Source organism: Ambystoma mexicanum, chromosome 3p, assembly GCF_040938575.1.
Source record: "Ambystoma mexicanum isolate Mex_15411 chromosome 3p, UKY_AmexF1_1, whole genome shotgun sequence".
Classification (NCBI taxonomy): Eukaryota; Metazoa; Chordata; class Amphibia; order Caudata; family Ambystomatidae; genus Ambystoma; species Ambystoma mexicanum.
This window is the reverse complement of record NC_090925.1, coordinates 704,049,688-704,070,334: the sequence shown is the minus strand read 5'-3', so window position 1 is coordinate 704,070,334 and position 20,647 is coordinate 704,049,688. Positions and strand designations below refer to the sequence as shown.

The 20,647-nt window shown below is 47.8% G+C and overlaps 1 protein-coding gene across 3 annotated transcripts in view; it reads left to right on the top strand.

Annotated features, from left to right (window-relative positions):
- GRK6 (G protein-coupled receptor kinase 6) overlaps nt 1–20,647 on the top strand; it is a 729,447-nt gene that overhangs the window by 123,290 nt on the left and 585,510 nt on the right. For all 3 annotated transcript variants that reach the window (XM_069651525.1, XM_069651526.1, XM_069651527.1), the window contains exon 3: nt 479–591. In XM_069651525.1, coding sequence (XP_069507626.1) covers nt 479–591 — 113 coding nt within the window. The remainder of the gene's footprint in view (nt 1–478; nt 592–20,647) is intronic.

The window sequence follows — 20,647 nt, the reverse complement described above, 5'->3', positions numbered from 1 at the left end:
CTAAAATGAACCGCGATAACCTTTGCTTCAGGGTAGTACCTTGTTTTTGTAGAGCAGTAATTCTGTGTTAATTGTGGTGTGAGTGCCTGAAAATGTGGAAAGGCCGTCTGATGGTTTCTCCTCTGTTTCAATATAAGCTTAGGCTATCTTCCGAGAGAGGGACTGTTGAATGTGGTTTCCTATATTGGGAAGGCTCTAACTCCCTTTTTAGTGTAGTATCTTGGGAGGCCAGTAATCCTGTATCACCATGGTTTCTTGACTGGTTAGGGAAGGATGGTTCTGAGTGTTGGTGTCTTATTTCAGGATTCTGATGATGTTGTATTTAGTAATGTGCTTTGCATTAGAAGCGTGGTAATGCTGTGTTCAGTGTTGGGTTGTAGGAGAGATGTGTTTTTCACTCGGTAGTGGAACCGCGGAATTCTTGTGATACACAGGCTCGACATGTAGCTCACCCATTGTTGTTTGTTTTCTTCTATAGAGCGTGATTACGTCAGTCTCTGTGAGAAGCAGCCAATTGGACGGGCTCTTTTTCGGCAGTTTTGTGAGGCCCAGCCTGAGCTATTCCGCTGTGTCAAGTTTCTGGATGCTGTGGTAAGTTCTTTCTGCGGCCTTTAAGTATAAACACTTTCATGGGATTACCACCTGTGAATCAGTCACGGGTGGGTAAATTTGCTAAAATCATATATTCGAGGGGATTGGGTCCTCCGACGTATTCCATATCTATGACAGGTAATCACCACAGCTGTGCTGCTTCGGAAACTTTTCCGGCGTCTGCGTCCTGCGTCGATGACGTCGATACGCCGACGTCTAGGACCTCCTCCGACCTCCTCCGACGTCATCCGATGTGATAAGTAGGACGCACGACGCCTGTAGCCTCAGTTCCGTTTTTTCCGCGAACGTGTTGCTTCGTGTTTCTCGGTTCTAAGCCTCGTCTCTTTGGTGTTCTGTTCTTTCTGGTTCTTCGAACCTGTTCGTTTGTGAATTTCGGCGATGTCTTCTACTTCGTCTTCAACCCCGCGTCCGGGCTTTAAGAAGTGCGGGGAGTGTGGGTCCAAGATGTCGGTGACTGACTCGCACGACGCCTGCCTCTGGTGCCTCGGGGAGGCCCACGACACGGATGACTGTGTTGACTGCCTGTCGCTCACGTCCAAAGCCTTACGCGAACGTAAGAAGAAGTTGTCGGTAGGTCGGGTGTCCAAGCCCCGGAAGTCGAAGTCGGCGGGGCTTTCGACGGATGATTCGAGGGGTGACTCTCCGCGTCATCGTCGGAAGTCTCATCGGTCTTCTTCTAGGAGTGGGTCTCGCCACTCCTCAGCCTCTTCGAGGCATTCTCGGAAGCGCCGTCACCGGTCGCCTTCCAGGTCCTCTTCCGAGGATTCTGCCCGGCACGTCGGTTACCCCACCAGCCGTGCGACGCCGGAGGAATGGGCTTCCTTCGGGAAGAAAATGTTGGCGATTCTTGAGTCGCAGGGTACTCAGCCGTCCGCGCCCCCGAGTGGGGTCGGCCGTGTGAGGTCGAGAGACACCGCTCGCAAGAGTGGTCGGCACGAGTCACGGGAGCGGTCCCGTTCGGACAAGGAGGCTCGTTCTCGCCGTACCCGTTCCAGGTCCCGGTCCTCGACGCGTTCGAGACCGTGTGCTCCTGTGAAGTCTTCGAGGAAGACGTCGACGTCTGAGGCGTCGAGGGCGTCGACAGGCTTTCTCGAGGCTCCGGCTTCGAGGACGTCGTCGAGGCCGTCGACGTTCAGGTCGTCGAGGGACACGCTCGGGGCTCCGGCCTCGAGGGCTGTGTCGACGCCGCCGATACTGGAGGCGCTGCATCTGACGTTGACGCCGATTTCCTCGACGCCGATCCTCTCGGCGCCGTTGCCGGTTTTCTCGGCGTCGGCGCCGGTTCGCTCGACGCCATCGACGCCTTTCGTGTCGGAGGTGCCCCGTGTCACGGGTGTACCCCCTAGGAAGGCTCTGGTTAAGAGCAAGCACTCTCGGGTGCCTTTTCGCCACCTGGAATTTATTTCGGAGGCGGATGAGGATTCTGATGGCCTGGTTCCTAGTCTGGTGCCTGATGAAATTGTCTCGGGCCATAGTCAGTTTGACGATTTGAGGCAGTCACTGCATGATGCCAGTGGACTGGACACCTCCCCGGAGGTGGACTTTTGTAGGCCTGAGCCTGGCTCCCATGCCGATTCCTCGTACCGGCGCCTTATGGCTAGGGTGTCTGAGTATTTGGGATGGTCTGCTCCCCCAGGGGAGTTTGTGCAGGATGATCTGACGGACATCCTTGATGTTGGTCCCCCAACTGACCCGGTTCTGCCGTTCCATATGGCTTTACAGAGAAGGGTGGCGGCGGCTTGGACTGCTCCGGAGAGTCTCCCGGCGGTGGGCAGATCCTTGTCGCGTAAATACCGTCCAGCCAGTAGCGACCCCTGCTACTTGACCAGGCACCCCACTCCGGAGAGTTTGGTGGTGCAGGCGGCCACGGCCCCGGCAAAGCAGGCGTCGTACCCTACCATCCCTCCTGATGGGGACGACAAACGTTTTGATGGCTGGGTGAAGAAAGTGTTTTCTTCTGGTGGTATGGCGCTTCAGGCGGCCAACTCCATTTGTGCCTTGTCACGTTTCACGCACACTCTGTGGAACTGTGTTGCGTTAGCGGCTGAACATATTCCCGAAGGGGTTGAACGGGAGGGTTTCCTTGCTATGGTCCAGGATGGTAAGGATGCCATGTGTGAGTCCGTTCAGTCGGGTCTGGACTTGGCTGATTGCGTCAGTGGGTCCATGGCGGCGAGCACCGTGATACGCAGGTTTGCGTGGTTGCGGAAGTCGGGGTTTGCTCCTGATGTGCAGTCCCGGCTCCTCAACATGCCCTTTGATGGTGAACGCCTTTTTGGCAGCAAGGCTGACGAGTGCCTTGAGAGGTTGCAGACCTCAAAAGCTGCAGCGAAGTCGTTGGGCGCTGCAGTTCGCCAACCTCTGCCTTTTCGTCCTAGGGGACAGCAGTGGAGGGGTGGTTCCTTTCGCTATTACTCATCCTTCAGTAGAGCGAGAGGAGCTGGCAGTCAAAGAGGCCAACGCAGGGGTACCAGAGGTGGACGACAGGGTACCCGTGGTGCCAAGGCCGCTCGGGCAGTTACCTCTTTGCCCTCGGGTAACGCCGCAGCCGCTCCTACTCAGTCATGAGGCCATGTCCCATGGTTCGCCGGTTGGGGGAAGGCTGGCGCAGCATCTTGTAGAGTGGCAAGCCATTACTTCAGATGTGTGGGTTCTGGAGATCATAGCCCACGGCTACTGTCTTCCCTTTCGGCACAGGCCTCGCGACAATCCACCGGGGAACCTCTCTTTGAAGTGTCCGGATCCGCTCCTTGCGCAGGAAATTCAAGCCCTGCTGGAGAAAGGCGCTATAGAACTGGTGCCTGTAGCGGAGAGGAACAAGGGATGGTATTCCCCTTATTTTTTGATTTCCAAGAAAGACGGGGGATTGAGACCCATCATGGACTTGCGCGGTTTGAACAAACTCCTCAGGAAGGACAAGTTCAAGATGGTTACTCTCTCTCAAGTCCTCCAGGCCCTTCAGCTTCAGGACTGGTTGGTGTCACTCGACCTCAAGGATGCTTACTTCCATGTGCCGATCCATCCCAAGCACAAGAAGTACCTGAGGTTCGCGGTTGGCGACTCGCACTTTCAGTTTCGGGTCCTGCCGTTCGGATTGACCTCCGCCCCGAGGGTTTTCACCAAGCTCATGGTGGTGGTGGCAGCGCATCTCAGGCAAGGGGGGATTCACGTCTACCCCTACCTGGACGATTGGTTGATCAGGGGGAGCTCTCCCGAGCAAGTCCTGGATCATCTGTCCGTCACCTGCCACTCCCTCCACAGGCTGGGCTTCTCCCTCAATTTAAAGAAGTCCCATTTGACGCCAACGCAGAGGCTCCAGTACATCGGAGCAGTGCTCGACACTTCCCTGGGGCAGTGTTTTCCTCCCCAGGTGAGGGCTCTTCACATTCAGCAGATGGTGCACAAGTTTCAGCATGCCCAGACGCTCCCTGCGTTCGAGTTCTTGAGGTTGCTCGGCCTCATGGCATCCTGCATTCTTCTGGTGCCAGAGGCTCGCCTGCGCATGAGATCTTTGCAGTGGGCACTCAAGATGCAATGGTCGCAGTCCTCCGGCAGGATGTCGGACCCGATTCAGGTGCCGCCCTCGGTCGCCCAGGACCTTCTGTGGTGGGCCGTCGAAGGCAACTTGATGAAGGGGGCTCCATTTTGGCTTCCCTGGCCGGAGGTGACGATCGTGACGGATGCATCCCTCACGGGATGGGGAGCTCATGCCAACGAGCTGACAGTCAGCGGTCGTTGGTCTCCGTCGGAGTCCAGACTCCATATCAATCTGTTGGAGCTGAGGGCCGTCAGGCTAGCCCTGAAGGCTTTTCTGCCGACTGTGCGAGGAAGGAATGTCCTGATCCTGACGGACAACACGGTGGCCATGCACTACCTCAACAAAAAGGGGGGGGCAGGGTCACTTCCTCTGTGCAGGGAGGCGATGCAGCTCGAGTTCTGGGCCATCCAGCAGGAAGTTTCGGTCTCGGCAGTTCATCTGGCCGGAGTCGAAAACGTGACGGCGGACGCTCTGAGCAGGCAGAGCGCGATCTCTCACGAGTGGGAGTTGGCTCAGGAGATTCTCCTGGAGATCTTCGCCCTTTGGGGGACCCCTCAAGTGGATCTCTTCGCCTCCAGTGTCAACCGGAAGTGCGGGAGGTTCTGCTCGCGGGAATTTTCTCCAAGAGGGGCCTTAGGAGACGCGTTCGTGGTGGATTGGTCGTTCCCGCTGCTGTACGCGTTTCCTCCAGTCCCCGTCATCCCGCAAGTGCTGCGGAGGTTGCGGAAGTTCGGTTCCCGGATGATCCTCATTGCTCCGGCGTGGGCTCGGAGGACGTGGTACCCGGACCTTCTCGACTTGTCCATCTGCCCTCCACGTCGTCTTCCCTACCGAGACGATCTGCTCTCACGGGAGGGGGGTCTGGTTCTCCATCCAGAGGTCAGATCCCTCAACCTTCACGCTTGGCTTCTGAAAGGTTGAGGTATAGGGATTGGGACCTCCCTGAAGACGTGATGGAGGTGTTGCTTTCGGCCCGAAGGCCAGCAACTAAGTCTCTGTACCGTTGCCGTTGGCGTAAGTTCTGCGACTGGTGCAGAGTTCGGAATGTGGATCCTTTTGCATGTGACATCCCCATGGTTCTGTCCTTTTTGCTTTCTTTGGCCCACAGGGGCTTGCAAGTGGGTACCATTAAAGGTTACCTGGCAGCGCTGTCCATCTTTAAGCGCTCGTCTGATGAGTGTTCTTACTTTAAGATCCCTTTAATTTCACAGTTTCTGAAAGGGCTCACTAATGTGTTCCCTCCGTCACCTTTCCTGGTGCCCGGTTGGGATTTAAACCTTGTTCTTAGGTTTCTTATGGGTGCTCCGTTTGAGCCTTTACATTCTTGCCCTTTGAGGCTGTTAACTCTGAAAACTGTGTTTTTAGTTGCGGTTACTTCCGCTCGCAGAGTGAGTGAGTTGCAGGCACTTTCAGTTAAGCCACCCTTCACTGTATTTCACAAGGACAGGGTTGTCCTTCGAGTTCGTCCTTCTTTTCTTCCGAAGGTAGTGACGGAATTTCATTTAGCCCAGAAGGTTGTTCTTCCGGCATTCTATCCTCCTCCGCATCCTGGTAAGGAAGAGGAGAGGCTCCATAGGCTTGATCCTAGGAGAGCTTTAAGCTTTTATGTTTCACGCATGTCCCGGGTCAGAGTGGACGATCAACTCTTTATTGGTTACGCTGGTAAGCGTTTGGGGCAAGCTGTGACGAAACAGACTTTGTCCCGCTGGATTGTTTTGGCCATCTCGGAATGTTACCGCTTGGCGGGTAAGGACCCACCGGCTGGCTTGCGGGCCCATTCTACCAGGGGCATGGCTGCATCTACTGCCCTGCAGAGGGGTGTTCCTATTCGCAACATCTGTGATGCAGCCACCTGGGCTTCAGTACATACATTTGTACGGCATTATTCCCTCGATTCCATCAGAGGGCAGGATCTGGCCTTTGGCAAGGCGGTCCTTTGCTCTGCTATTTGATTGGCTATTCTAATTTTGTTTATAAATTCTTTCCCTCCTCCTTGCTCTGGTACTGCTTTGGGAGTCTGTCATAGATATGGAATACGTCGGAGGACCCAATCCCCTCGAAGAACAAGTTACTTTCTTACCTGGTAACGTTCTTTCGATGGGATGGTCCGACGACGTATTCCATATCGCTCCCGCCCTGCCTTCCCCGCTGCAGAATTTCTTTTGCGATTGCAGCTTACGTTCCGCAAGGCTTTGTGTCTGACTGGCAGTTGACTTCTGTCACACGTTCTGGGGGAAAAAACTACAACTGAGGCTACAGGCGTCGTGCGTCCTACTTATCACATCGGATGACGTCGGACGTCGGAGGAGGTCCTAGACGTCGGCGTATCGACGTCATCGACGCAGGACGCAGACGCCGGAAAAGTTTCCGAAGCAGCACAGCTGTGGTGATTACCTGTCATAGATATGGAATACGTCGTCGGACCATCCCATCGAAAGAACGTTACCAGGTAAGAAAGTAACTTGTTCACCTCTCGTTGTTCCAAAAAAGAAGCCACCCCCCCCTTCTGCAGACCTACACTTTGAAGTCCTCTTTTCCTGCACCTGTGCTTGTTTGTGGCCCCTACATATGAAGCCCAGGTCCCGATACGTGAACAGCCTGCACCTGGTCGAAATTCATACTGCTTCAACTATAGTCCTCTAAAAATTGCAATGATTGCTGTGTTTTTCCATAGTTTGTACCTCTGCCGCTCTCCTGTGAACAGAAGTTCCGCCTAGGAAGTAAAACCTGCAATAATGCTGAATCAGTCTTTTTTTTCTACTAAGGGACACGTAGTGCATAATGGCGCTGTTCTACCTTTCACTCAAAATCAGTCGACTTATTGTTTTTTCAAATCACATTGATGGCTGCGCATTATTTCAATGTTTTATTTTTTTGCGCTCTTACTATTTCGGCCAAGCCAGTAACTTTTGGGTGGTTTTCCTGGGCGACTTCTCCCCTTTCGAAATTGATCTTGGGAGTTGGCCTGTCTTTATTGCCTTGGGGCATTTACTAACTTAACTCTTCACAAAAGGCATTGGAGATGTGGGCTTCCTTTGTGATGGGGCGGGGTGTGGGGGGGTGAGAGCTGCCTACATATATGGTTTGCAATGTTCTCGGCAAAGGGTAAGTCAAACTCGGAACCCATTTTTCGTGGTGGTCAAAGTGAAACGCTTTGAATTTAAAGGCAGCAAATGTGCCTTGTGGGTTTTAGTCATTCAGAAAGTAAGCATGTACCTTACTAACGCCTCAGCCAGGTCTCCGTGAATCGTAGAATGACTCAGAGGTTCGGACGCTACAGCGGCAGACTGCGAGCAGGTCCTGCACCCTCAGGTTTTTGCCCGTGGGGCTACCTGAAGGAAAAAGAAATTAAGCTCATTTAAAAGTGAAATTTCACCTCCGGCTGAGAGGATCAGACCGAGATTAGCCCTTGTGGCTCATACAACTTCCAAATAACAGAACCTGTGGAATTAATAAACCCATAGCGCAGACATCATACAGTACAGACCCCCGTCCTGAAGAAGGCTGTATACCAGATGTGGCATATTAAGCACACCTAGAAACGGCTGAAACACCGTGGTGTAGACGCACTATCCCCAACTGCAGTATATTTATGCTGCTTTACACAGAGAAAATGACTTGTTTTTGTTGAAATGTTGAAGTGATGTTATAAATGTCCAAATGTCTATATGTTTGCTATTTTCATGTGAACTTCATTTGTGAACGGTGCCGGTGCATCCAACATGCTCTGCTTGCGGGTGCCGGTCTGCACGCCAGGTCAGACCTGGCGGGCAAAAAGGCACCCGCGAGCAGAACTCGTAGTTTTCCGGTACGGTAACAACGGTACCAGCAAGCTTACCGGTACTGTTACTGTACCAGCAAACTTGTAATGAGGCCCATTACAACAAAGCATTCATTGTGGCACAGTGAAGTCAATGGCCACTTGATGTGCTATGGTCAAATATTTCTACACTGTACAGAAGCTTTTAGGCACAAGGATTTTGTCAAGTGACCGAGGACACCGAGATGGAATGTCTTGTGGTGATCGTAACAGACAACGGCAGAAGAAAAAAAAATGCTATTACTGCAACTTGCTAAAGGCAAAATACATAGTCCGAAATGGATGCTTATTATACTCTAAAATTGATAGTTTATCACTTGTATCACTAATACAACAGCCCAACAACTCCAGGGGGCCCCCTGCCCCATGGAGTGTGGGCACGGTGACAGCAGCCAGCCCATGCTGCAGTAGCATGTGAAGGTGCATGCATCATAATTTATGATTCACACATCATGCATGCAAATAAAGCATCAAAGCAAGTTAACTTGCTTTGATGAATTTTGCCATTGCAGGTGTTATTTGTTTTTTCAAACTTAAAACTTTTTTTTTTTTTTTTAAACTGGCCCAGACATGGGCAGAAACCAGCCCCCACTCCCCAGGGACGAAAGGCCGAGGGTCCAATCCGAACCTGAGAAAGTCTCCAAATCTTCCTACCGGATGCACCTCACTACCTAAAAAAAATTATAGAACTCCTCTATTGGTCTGCTTCATGAGCTTGAGTTTTTGTGTCTCTGGAGACAGACAGCGGGTTCCAGAGAGCCGTAGACTCCTGGGGATTTTGGCATCGGGACAGCACTGGGACTTCCGCATCTCAACCCATTGTTTTTGTGCAAGTCATAATCCTAATCAAATCCGGTTTATTTCCTGTAAAAAAAATCCATGAAATGTACAAAAATACATCCTAATACACAATCCACGCATCTCCTCGGTGTTTACAATTTGCGCAAGTTAAAATACATAAAAATACTAATTAAATCCAATGACTGGGCATGTGATATGCCTAGAATCCTTTCCACTCAGTCAGCCCAAGTAGTTTTAGATCTTTGTCATGTGAGTTATAAAAAGATGGCCAAAAGCCAGGGTAATCCCTAGTTCCAGTAAAGACCAAAAACAAAAAGGCTGGTGTCCATTGTCGTAGCCCCCTTTTCCTAAGCACATTCAATAACTAATGCTTTGAGCAACATTATAAAATGGACAAAACAGTAGTCATTTCCTTCTCACTATACAGACCATGCCCATTGCCGAAGTAAGTAGCACCCGGCCATTTTAATATTCTTGCTTTTAAAGGAAAGCATTAAAATTGGGCCCTAGTTAAAAGGGTCGGATGATGATTGTTTGAGACAGTCCTAAGATACTCTGCTTACCCCCACCCCCCACACCTCCTCCCACAGCCCACCTGCAAGGTATAGGGGAAGATGCATCCCAATCGAGGGTTTGCTCAGATTCTTATGCTCCCTGAATTTGTCCCGAACAGTCAAAAATGTCTGAGATGCTGATTAGAGATCACAGCAATACTTTCGGGGTTATCAAAGTAGCCATCTAAACCCAACATCCTCAATTACTTTTTATTAAACGGTCGACAAAATTGTATTGTAACTCCCCAGTGTTCAAATATTCCTTATTAATAGTGTGGTTAGTAAACCCTCTTCACTAAGGACACAGTAGGATTGGCCTCAACGCCAGCAGATCTGTTAGAAAGGCAAGGCGTGTTTCCTGATACAGGAGGTGTGGGGGTGTGGAAGTGGGGACACCAAAGAGTTGTGCAAGGAAACGATTCCCCCCTCCCCTTGTAAAATCTCCAAGTTGCTACAGCAACACCCTACTTCTCTCTTAAACCCCAACACCAACTGCCTTGCCTGTGTAAATTTCAATCATATATTCAACCGAGTGCCTCTTCAGTGTCTTTGTAAAGCAAAACAAGCACCCCCCATTGCTTGGTTCATTTTAGATCTCTGATTTTCAATGTTGCCTTTCCAGGAGAGACATTGACTAAAACCATTCCCAAGGCAGGTTAACTGCTTGCAAACCTACAGCCTTTGTCCATTGAACGCTATTGATGGCTGCAAAGGGCTTTGCATGGCCTTGGAGAACCATATGACAAACTATTCCCCTGGGCTTGCCGTCAAATCATGATACATACATTTCCTAGAAGTGTCAGCTAGTGTCTGCACTGGCAAGCAACACTGCATCGCCGCCATAACTAAGAACTTGCTGCCTTCTGCCCCTACAATGGGCAACATCAGTGTCTGTGGCTACCAGGATCGGTATAAGGGAGCTTATATAAAGATTAAAAGGGAGGGGTGCTAAAGTTGAGTTTAGTTATCACAAATGTCACCATGATTCCTGAGGTAGCTACTGAAAGCCTAAACTCTCCAAAATGGCTAATGCTCACACAGGCAACACCCAGCCATGTGTTTGAGGCCGAGGTCTGCAATCTTTGGCTCTCACAATGTTTTAGACCTACTCTCATGAACCGCCCCACCCTCCTGCCCACCACTGATTGTGCCAGCCTGGTTTAGGGTGTGTTGGGCTACTTTCCAAACCTTAGCAAACGGACAATCCTTATGTTTTACATGCCCACCTGGTGCTAGCTGTGGTCTATTGACGAAGGCGAACTCTTGGGAGGTGGAAGTGTACATGGGTGCAACAAATGCAGGAAAACGCAGCAGTCCTTTTTGTTTTGGTGAAGTCCTAGCGAGTACCTCAAAGGAGAGGTCATGTACACATTACTTTCTCCTGACTGGTTTAAGGACAATTTTTCCTGAATGGATTTGAATTTTAAGTGTCATCCAGGATGCGATCCGAAGAGATTCACACTGTTTGCTGTGTGCCCACTTTTCATTGGTGGCAGATGTAACCACATTTGTGATATGCGATTCTGCTTCTGGGCACGCCCTGTATTGCAGCACATCAAGAGTTCGCTAATTAAACGCTGTGCCTTTAGTGTTAAGGAAACCTGATACAGCCATATATGGTAATGACTTTTTCCTGTCTCGGAAGCAGTGAAGGCAGGGGAAGTGAAGACCTGATCGGGTTCGATCATAAGGACAGCTTGGATTCTGAGCAAAATTCACATCTAGAGTGTTAACCCTGCGAGTCTGGGAACATTTGAATGTGGGGACCCGTGATTTGGCAGCAGCCGTATGTTGGCATGGATGCACCCTTCTGATTGGAAGAAGAGCTTGAGCTCTGATCCAGTATTCCTGTTTAACCGGGTGCAACCCTGGCTCAAGCCCTGAAGCAGGAGATTAATGGCAAACTGAAGAAGACGGTGAGAAAGTCCTGCTGTTGCAACTTAAGCATACATGGCAGATAGACCTCATGACAATCCTTTTTTTTTTTTTCAAGTTGCAAACTACTAGCCAGGCATTAAGTCACTTGCCCTCTCAGTTCTGCGCATATCACTCCGTTTCTTAATCGCCAAGACTCAGTTACCACTCATCAATGGCTAGCGGAGAGTGCACATTTTGAGGAGCGATCATTTCTATACAATAAACTCCTGGAGCCCACTTCCTACCTGAACGGTACACTTAATAAACCCGTCTAGCTAGAGCAGTTCAACTTTCATCTGCCCTGCTCTCCGCCATTGGGTTTCTGTTGTCCTACTCGCCTTAGTACGTCATCCCTGACCAACTGGAGACCATCGCTGCTTCTGATGAACTTTGGCTCTATGAGCATGGAGTTTGTCAGCGTACGTTTGCCTGGCTCAAGAACCGCCCTGTACAGGTCATCACGGTTGCTATTATTTGGCCTATGTCTAACATTGGAGGGTGCCACCGCATCATGACTATCGTGCACAACTAATTGGAAAACGGCTTGTCCCTCCCACTCGTTCCTCTGATTCCTCCTTGGCGGGCAAGTGGTTGGGATAAGAGGGAGGCCAAAACCCCACAAAGCAAGCTTTGTTTTCTGATGTGAACTCTCCTGACTCTTAATTCGCAATAGCCTATTTAAACAAACAATACAATGGAAGCCTTGCAGACATTCAGTTTTACCTCCTGCCAAAGTCAGTAATTTGTGCACACAGACTCCAAGCCCACAAAGCCCGATTTCGTCACAGACTGAGCTAATTTGAGCATTTGGCATGCTCTGATAAAGGTCCTGCCATACATGGTGGGAGGCATAAAAGGCAGCAAAGGAGAAAGGGATTTGGATCTCCACCCACAGGGTGGAGGATGCTCCAAAGGTGGGTGATATTTTATTTCTGGTCCTGTAGATTGAGTACGGGTGCCAGACGAGAAGGAGCACAAGCACGGTTTCTTGTCCCCCAGGCTGGCCTCTGTTTGCACAGAATTGCAACTGTTGTCCATGGAACTAAGCCTGTGGCTTCTAGAGCAGGCATGGGTGACTGGGAAGAGGCAGCTGTCTAGGCTACAGCCTTAGTTTGCACGCTTTGGCCTTTGAAAGCTGTAGTTGGAATTTAGGATGCCCAGGCCAGCTGATCCAGGGCATGACTCCTCCTCACTGCTGTATCGGGCTGGAGGAGCAGGCCATAAGAGTAAGGGGGCACAGGGATTCTTCCTAGGAGGCCTACTGGTGCTTTCAAGACAGACGGAACCCATTATGGGCTCTCGTGCTTTGCCATTTCCACTTTATGGCACCGTAACTTTACCGATGGATGACTCTGGAAGCAGAGTGGAAGACTTCCTTCAAGTGCTTGTGAAAAGTAACCTGTATCGTTTGGCAAGGTGAGCATCGAGTTGGACTTAACTCTCACAATGATTCTGTGGTGGAGCAGTCGGACCTCCCAGCTAGGAAGGGTGTGGGGTGATAGTTAAATACTGCTTACACACACTCCACATATGATAGGTTTTTGTTTCTGAAACATGTATATTGGGATGAACAGTATAACATCTATGGACCGTGCCTGTTTCTAGCTTGATACAAGGTAAGACAAGAATTTGGGATGGGGTTAGGGGTGCAGGCTGAGCAATGTTCAATGTGGCGACTATGGAAGACCCATCCAGAGGAGCATCAGGTAAGGTAGACTACCAGGCGTTTTTAGAGAGTGGGAGGGTGGTAGATATATCTATCGCTTGTGGAATCTGCTTATTTCACAGGCTATGCATAGGCTGCCATCTAGTGGAAGATGCAGAGTATAACAGTTGTTTTCGAAAGTCGATTACGGGAGTTATATATTATATATATATATATATATATATATATATATATATATATATATTTTTTTTTTTTTCACTGAACGTTGTTAAAGGGATGTTATGGTTCAGTTGCACTAGTAAAAATATATGCAATTCAGTGGACGGTGTTATGGTTACGGGTAAAAGCGATTATTTATTTATTTATTTATTTATTTTTTGTTTTTGTTTTTGGGAAGTTATAGTCAACTAAGCAACCATAACTTGCGATACTCCTGTGCACTGCAAGGACTAACACCCATGACATCACCAATGTCATTCAGGATATGACTGATGACATCACATGTGTGTATATAGTTTTCATAAAAATCCTCCACAAGGGATTGTCATGTTGGCAAAAAGCTATCAGAATTCATTGGAAGAACTATCATGAGATACATAGTTCTTTAAGGAATGTATAGATATAAAACACCATTGCATTAGAGTCCTTTCCAGTACATGCGCACAGTCTAGAAACGTTGCAATTGTCTACAGCATGTATCATACAGGTGTAATAATCAAAATCTTCGTATGTTGATGGTACAATGATGAATGCTTTCGTTTGAGACCTTTCTGCCATGTGACACATGCAATAAGTAGTTACAAATGCCTCTTACTACATTACTGTACTACTATACACAACACATAGAGACCACAACGTATACAAATATGAGCCTACATGGAGAAAGTAAAGTCAACAAAAAAGTAGTACCACCAGAAAGTGTTCATACCCTCACTGCTTATGTTCATGCACAGAACTGATGCTGTTTCAGGCTTGCCTTCTTCCCCTATGTATATGTATTTTATGATGTGACTCGACCCTAAGGAAAGTAGTGTCAGAACATATGAGAAGGGTAAGGTCAACAAATATAGCACCTTTCCCACTTTTAGTTCCTGACTCCCAGTGAAGACAAGTACCCAGTGTACATATGTCCCTCAACAAAAAAAGAGGGAGCCCCACTTGTGATGTCATGAATGACAGTTGTGATGTCATGGGTGTTAGTCCTTGTGCACAGGGGTAGCGCGAGTTATGGTTGCTTAGCTGACAATAACTTGCGAATTTCTGGTTTCTTTTGGTTTTACCTTTAACCATAATGTCCCTGTAACGTTTTTCCGTTGAATTGCATAGGTTTTTTTACTAGTGCAACATAACCATAATGTCCCTTTTTAACAACGTTTTTGTCAGTGAATTTCATTGGTTTTTAGCAGGATACCCTTAGTTTGTAAACAAGAACTGTGCAACATAGTGCAACTGCTCGCACCATGTTAATGCGGACAGTAGTCGCGGACTATGGGTCTGTTTGCGGAGATTGTGTGGCATCTAACCTGCTGAGGAAGGCATGTGCTCTCTTACATAGTAGTACCATCACCAAAAGCAAAGAACATGGACAAACGCCACCATGTGCAAGAATTGCCAGGGAAAATAGAGTAGGTTTGCAAATTGTGTACTTATGAAGTAAACCGGACAAAGGCATAGGGAGTGCACCATAACTGAATGCATCAACAGAAGTGACGTCTGCCTTCACCAATCTTACCACACTGCTACTGTAAAGGGGAACAAAGAACGAACGGCCAAAGTAACGACTGGAAAGTGCTAAAACCTGAACGTCGCCACAATGCAGTAAAGACCCTAAACTTTGTCTAATAATTGCACAAGTGCTGCAGTTTGCAATAGTACAGAAGCATAACATGTCTTTTTGTAACGCAGCAATTGGCAGGATGAAAATTTCCCTCATGACGCAATGATTTTTTATAGTAACCCCATTGGTACGCACAGTGCTGTGAAACGTAAATTATGTAATATATATTGCTTCATGTACACCAAACACATTCTCTTTTCGGTAAGAGAACATACTAGAAAGGAAAGCAAGGCAGTACAAGCAGCAACCCTTCCACAGCAGCATACAGGCAAAGGAAAGGAAATCAACTCTGTGCATAGGGAAATGGACTGCATGGACGTCAAAGTGGAGAAATTGGTGAACAATGGTGCTGCTTTAAAGGTTACATACAAGGATATATTCTGAACAAAATGAAACGGCACTGGCGCACCTGCAACTCCCATGTCGGAGCCCGCCATTCCCTCAAAACCCGTTTCATGGGAGACATTACAGTAATACATCAATCTCTTCCTCCCCTCACAAGCAAGTTGTGCAAATCCCCATTTCCCCACAATAAGTATCCACTTCAGCTACCCCTTCCCAAAAGGGGTGTATGCATGTGTCCAAGTAAACAGTAATAATAAGAGTGTTTTGTGTGGTATTCTTTTTTTTTTTTAACCTGAAATGGGGTTCCGACTCAGCAGCACACAGTCCTCGTTGCAACGACCGCAAGTAAGAAAAAGGTAGGTGTCCTACAGACACCGCAGCTGTCCAGCCTATCCACAATGACAATGGAGGCATCCGTACGCCGCCAGCAGGCTCTGCATGTCTGCATTTTGTCCACCACCTATCCATGCTTGTGGGAGCGGACGTTTGTGCGTGGTGCAAGTACACGCATGTGTGTCTGTTCCTCTGTGTCCTGGTAACATCGCCACTGTGCAGCATATGTGAAGGAACGTTAATTAGGTTGAGGCATCCACACACGCCCTACAGGTAGCTATACACATCATCCTCCCTCCTTTTGTACTCCCAAAATGGTCGGTGCACGTATGGCGCACTTTTAGTCAGAGAAGACTCAACGGTGTGCACAGGATGCACATGCTCACAACGCATTTTGCCCAAAACACGGACAGCCATCCCAAAGGAGAACATTGGCGACGTCACCATGCGACCACACCCACGTTGTGCGTGGGCCCTTACTTTGGGTGCCAGGAGCTGGACCCTCTAACAGCAGCAAAGTGCAGGGGTGAGCAATGTACAGAGTGTTTTTCAGAAAGTACACTCTTACAAACACACCACAATGTGTCCTTGCACATGTATGTACGTTTTGGAACAGTGTAGGCCTGCTTTCCGGGTGAAAGTTGTCCACAGCAACCCTACAAAAGGGCAGACCGCAGAGGTGCTGTGCAATCTATTTGCAGCTTTTTAGAGCAGAGTAGCAGGCCACATAGGTTTGCCCTGTAAGTAATGGTGCACCAAATCTGTGCTACAGTGTGTCTGCAACTAATAGCAACCATGTCAGTCTGGCTGAGTATGCACAGTAATGGAGAAAATTATGAACGGGCTATGCTGTGACTCACACCCACAGCTGTGGTAGTCCCCATTGTTCCAATCTCATGGGTAGATAGCGGCAAAGGGGGGTATGCACACGTGCGTTTTCCCCAGGGACGGCGAGGGCCGTGTCCCAATGAAGCAGAAACATTCCTTCTCTTTCCAGTGTCTTCTTTGCAGCACGCCGTCACTGCGTACTGTTAAAAAAGTTCTGCACGCTTCCACCAATGGCTTTGTAGAGCTCTCCATGTAACAGTATCAGTTCTGTACAACAGTCCTCTGCATACACACCACGCCCAGAAACTTTGTTGCGCAATCCCTGTGGCTCCACAGTCCCATTTCTATGGGCGTCATCTTGAAAATCCCAAGATGTGGCTTTCGTGCTGCGTACGAGAGTGGGGGAATAACTTGCAACCAGGGTATGGGGGGTTTGTTGTAAGGGGCAGCTCTGAAAAGAGTTTTAAAAAAAACATTTTTTAGATGCTTCTAGAGAAACAACTTTTTTCACTTTTTATTTGATTTTGTGTTTTCATGTGCGGACATTGTTAAAGTAAACTCTTCACCACATCTTGTAGACGGGCATACAAAACAGCATTACCAATGGGTGACAAAGAAATGCCATTTGCTTGGAAAAATTCAGCATTTCCACAACTAATGAGGTCATTGTTGCAGAACAACATCAAAAGAACTATGGGGTGGGAATGCACAGCTCATGTAAATCAGGATAATTGATCTGGAGTAGAAGCACACCAAAGGTGTTAGTTCACACTATTAAATAAAGAAATAATGTCAATGAATTTTATGGTGAAATTTCGGGTGCAGGCGGGCTAACGTCACAAGACCACTTGGGACAAAATATCTAAACAACCTAAACTACCTATTGCTAGGCAGTAAGCCCAAATGCACTCCTACCGAATCTTCGTTCGGGAGTTAAATGTTGACTCTTAATTGATCAATTAATACTCTCATGTGGAGAGAGTGTTAATTGAGTCTTGACTTTAACATATTACAAAATAGAAAATAAATAACATCAATAAAGGATAAATCAGGCATGTAAGATCACGTATGTAACCAATTATACAGATCTGGTACTGACCAATACTTTTTGATACTTTTTAATAGAACTCTCAATGAATGGTGTTACTTCACAATACAAAAACCCTAAGAGTGAACTTATTGCTGTTTGTTAAATTTATATCGCTGGTTTACAATTGGTTAATGAAATGTATACATGTCCCTTTGAACATTTACAGGATGTGAATAATAAGGCTAAGCTTTGAGCTACTTGCTTTCTGCTTTTGTTACATTTATGTACCTTTACAAACCAGGTTATACTCTGTTTGTTAATTGGAATGAGAATTCCTGGATGCTTCACCATTGTCTGAATAATTCTTTTGTACATTGTTTATTTGTTTGAAAAAACAGACCTTGAGAGTTCTATTAAAAAGTATCAAAAAGTATTGGTCAGTACCAGATCTGTATAATTGGTTACATAAGTGATCTTACATGCCTGATTTATCCTTTATTGATGTTATTTATTTTCTATTTTGTAATATGTTAAAGTCAAGACTCAATTAACACTCTCTCCACATGAGAGTATTAATTGATCAATTAAGAGTCAACATTTAACTCCCGAACGAAGATTCGGTAGGAGTGCATTTGGGCTTACTGCCTAGCAATAGGTAGTTTAGGTTGTGCAGAACAACATCCCAACAGCGGACAAACAAGTATACATGCTTCTGTTGATGAGACACCTTCCCGCCTCTGGCTTGGAACAACTTCCAGGAGCAATGTCACATACTCTTCGTGGTGTTATGGATGAGAAAAGCACCTTGGCAGTGGGAAAAAGTCTCTTCACTAGATTTAGCAACCTCTTCAGTCGACGGAACAAGCCTAAACAAGACATGTAACCCGTATGCATGCCGCTGTAGTGGATGACGATAACATCGGCTCTAGCAAAAGTGGCAAGGTCTTTGCAAAGTGCATCCATGTCGGCGAAACTGCGCTCGTAGACACCGTTCCACAATGCAACCACTCCTGCCAACCCGAAGTTGTCATCAAAGTTTCTTTCCAGGGCATACTTGTGCAGATCTAATAGAAAGGCATCACCTATAGGCAACACATTGCGTTTCGCCTAGTCAGCCAGCCTCACAACGCAGTGTAATGTACAGCAGTTTGACCGCCCCTTCCTGTGAACCACACCCACAGTACCTGATTGGATAATCCCGCAGTCCCATGTCCAATGGCCAGCAAGGTAAGAAGCGCAGATTGTGGCACATGCGGTACCCAAAGTACCGCGAGGGCCGCACCCCAGTAAAGCAGGAGCAGTCCTTCTTCCCTTTCCGCTACCTTTTTGTCCAGTACAACCTCATTGGGTACAGGTAAATGGGCACACACGATTCCACCAATGCCATCCAAGACGTTGCCCTCTAACATTGTCAGTTCTGCACAACACTTCATAGGTACCGTTACAAATTCAGCCTGCTGGTGTGCTGTCACTGGACAGCACAACTGAGCACGTCCAGTAGAAAGTTCAGTAAAAGATTGCAATATTTGTGCATCCACATTCATCAACTTGCGCACCCATCACCACAAAAAGGAGGTACAGAAACTTTTTCTGCACTATGTGTATGACTGGGTTAAAAGTGCCCTCTGCGCACGGTATCTGCCACTAAGCGGCCATTACGTTCTTTAAAAGAATACTGGTTTCTTAACCACCCCCTACCATGAAGTGGCACTTAAGTGATATGTGCTTGCAATGTTATAATTTAGCCATATCATTCAGTGTAATATCGAACTCTCTGCTTTCCTTCCGACAACGCTACAAAATGTTTTCCCCGCTAACCCACCTCCTACGTAAATCATAAAAAAATGACACCAATATCAGCATTGAATATATGGTAGCAAGTGAAAGCAACTTTCCAAAAGATCACTGTCTGCACAGCTGTACTTCTGTCTACGCTGCACTATTGCAACAGGCTCTTTTTAAATCTGTCCCCTTCTACTCTCCGCCCGCTGGAACACATCCAGAAGAGGACTGCGCGACTTGGGATGATCTCTCCTGCACTGAAATGTCGCCAATGGCTTCCAGTGGCTGCGAGGAATAAAGTGAGAAGACTCTGCCTTATGTGGAAGACCTTCGGGCCCCTGGCACCTCAATAACATCAACTGTAACTCCCTATATATTTGCGTGCGCAAGCTCTTCCCTCATCCGCCTCCAACTCCCTCAGGGTCATGCGCTTCTGCAAAAAAACAGTTGATGGTAGTTGTTCTTTTTCACCTGTGGCCTCCCTCCGCAACAGCCTTCCTGGCTCCCTGACATTTGAGGGGAACCATCGCCGGTTCCAGAAGCACTTCAAAGCTTTTCTCATTGTGTCTGCTATGTCTGCTGCTCTCCCCGGCAAACTGCCTGACGTAAACTGATTCTGCACTACTTACCTGGCGACTCTGTGATGTCGGGCCCATGTCACCTCCCCCCGCCAGGCAAACCCCTGCACTGGCTTTCTTGCAAACCTCGCACTTGAGGACTGTTTTCTGTATGCCTGACGGTGCATCCACCACCTGTTGTGTGCACTTGCCACAATTGGCCCTTATTTTTACTTCGACATTTGTTCTTCTTCCCATGTACTGTAACCTCCCCTCCCTCCATCCATCCACTTGGCCCATCTAAGTCACACCTGGTCCAGTAGTGTCGTTGTCTCTGTCTCCCCTCAGTTTCCCCTCCCCTCACTTGCCTTGTTGGGCTTCGGTAGACGTGTGTGTAGGCGCATTACGAATGTCATAGCATACAATTACACATAATATGATATCATACACACAATGTATGCACCACAGTAAGATGCCATCCACTTACCGTGTACGCTGCAAAGTTGTTTGTTTTCCGCAGTACCCCACTTACTGCACACTTTTAAAAGAAATATCGTGCCCAGCTTGCATAAATACATACAGTTCATGCATACACCCAGGATAAATGTAGAACAGGGTAGGGGTTTGGGTCTGTAGTAGAGTTTATTTTATTTATTTTTTCATTTTATTTTTTGTCCTGTTTTTGTTATGTATGTGCTTGCATAACTTTTTTTTAAATTCTTTTTCTCTTTTGATGACTTTTTGCTTCTCACATTTGTACAGACTGAATGTCAACGCTTCTCTTACAGTTCTACAGGATTGTCTGCAGCTCTGCGTGCAGAGTGGCAAACAAAACAGCATTGCCAATGGAGGTAAAAAAAAATTCCATTTCCTTGGAACCACTGCAAATTTTGCTGGTTAATGCTGTCTTAGTCGGTGCAGAACATCCCAGCAGTGCACATAGTCACACCTGCTTCTGTTTATGAAACACCTCCCAACCTCTGGCTGTTGGCAAATTACAACGGCATGGTCCCATGCACCTCTTGGT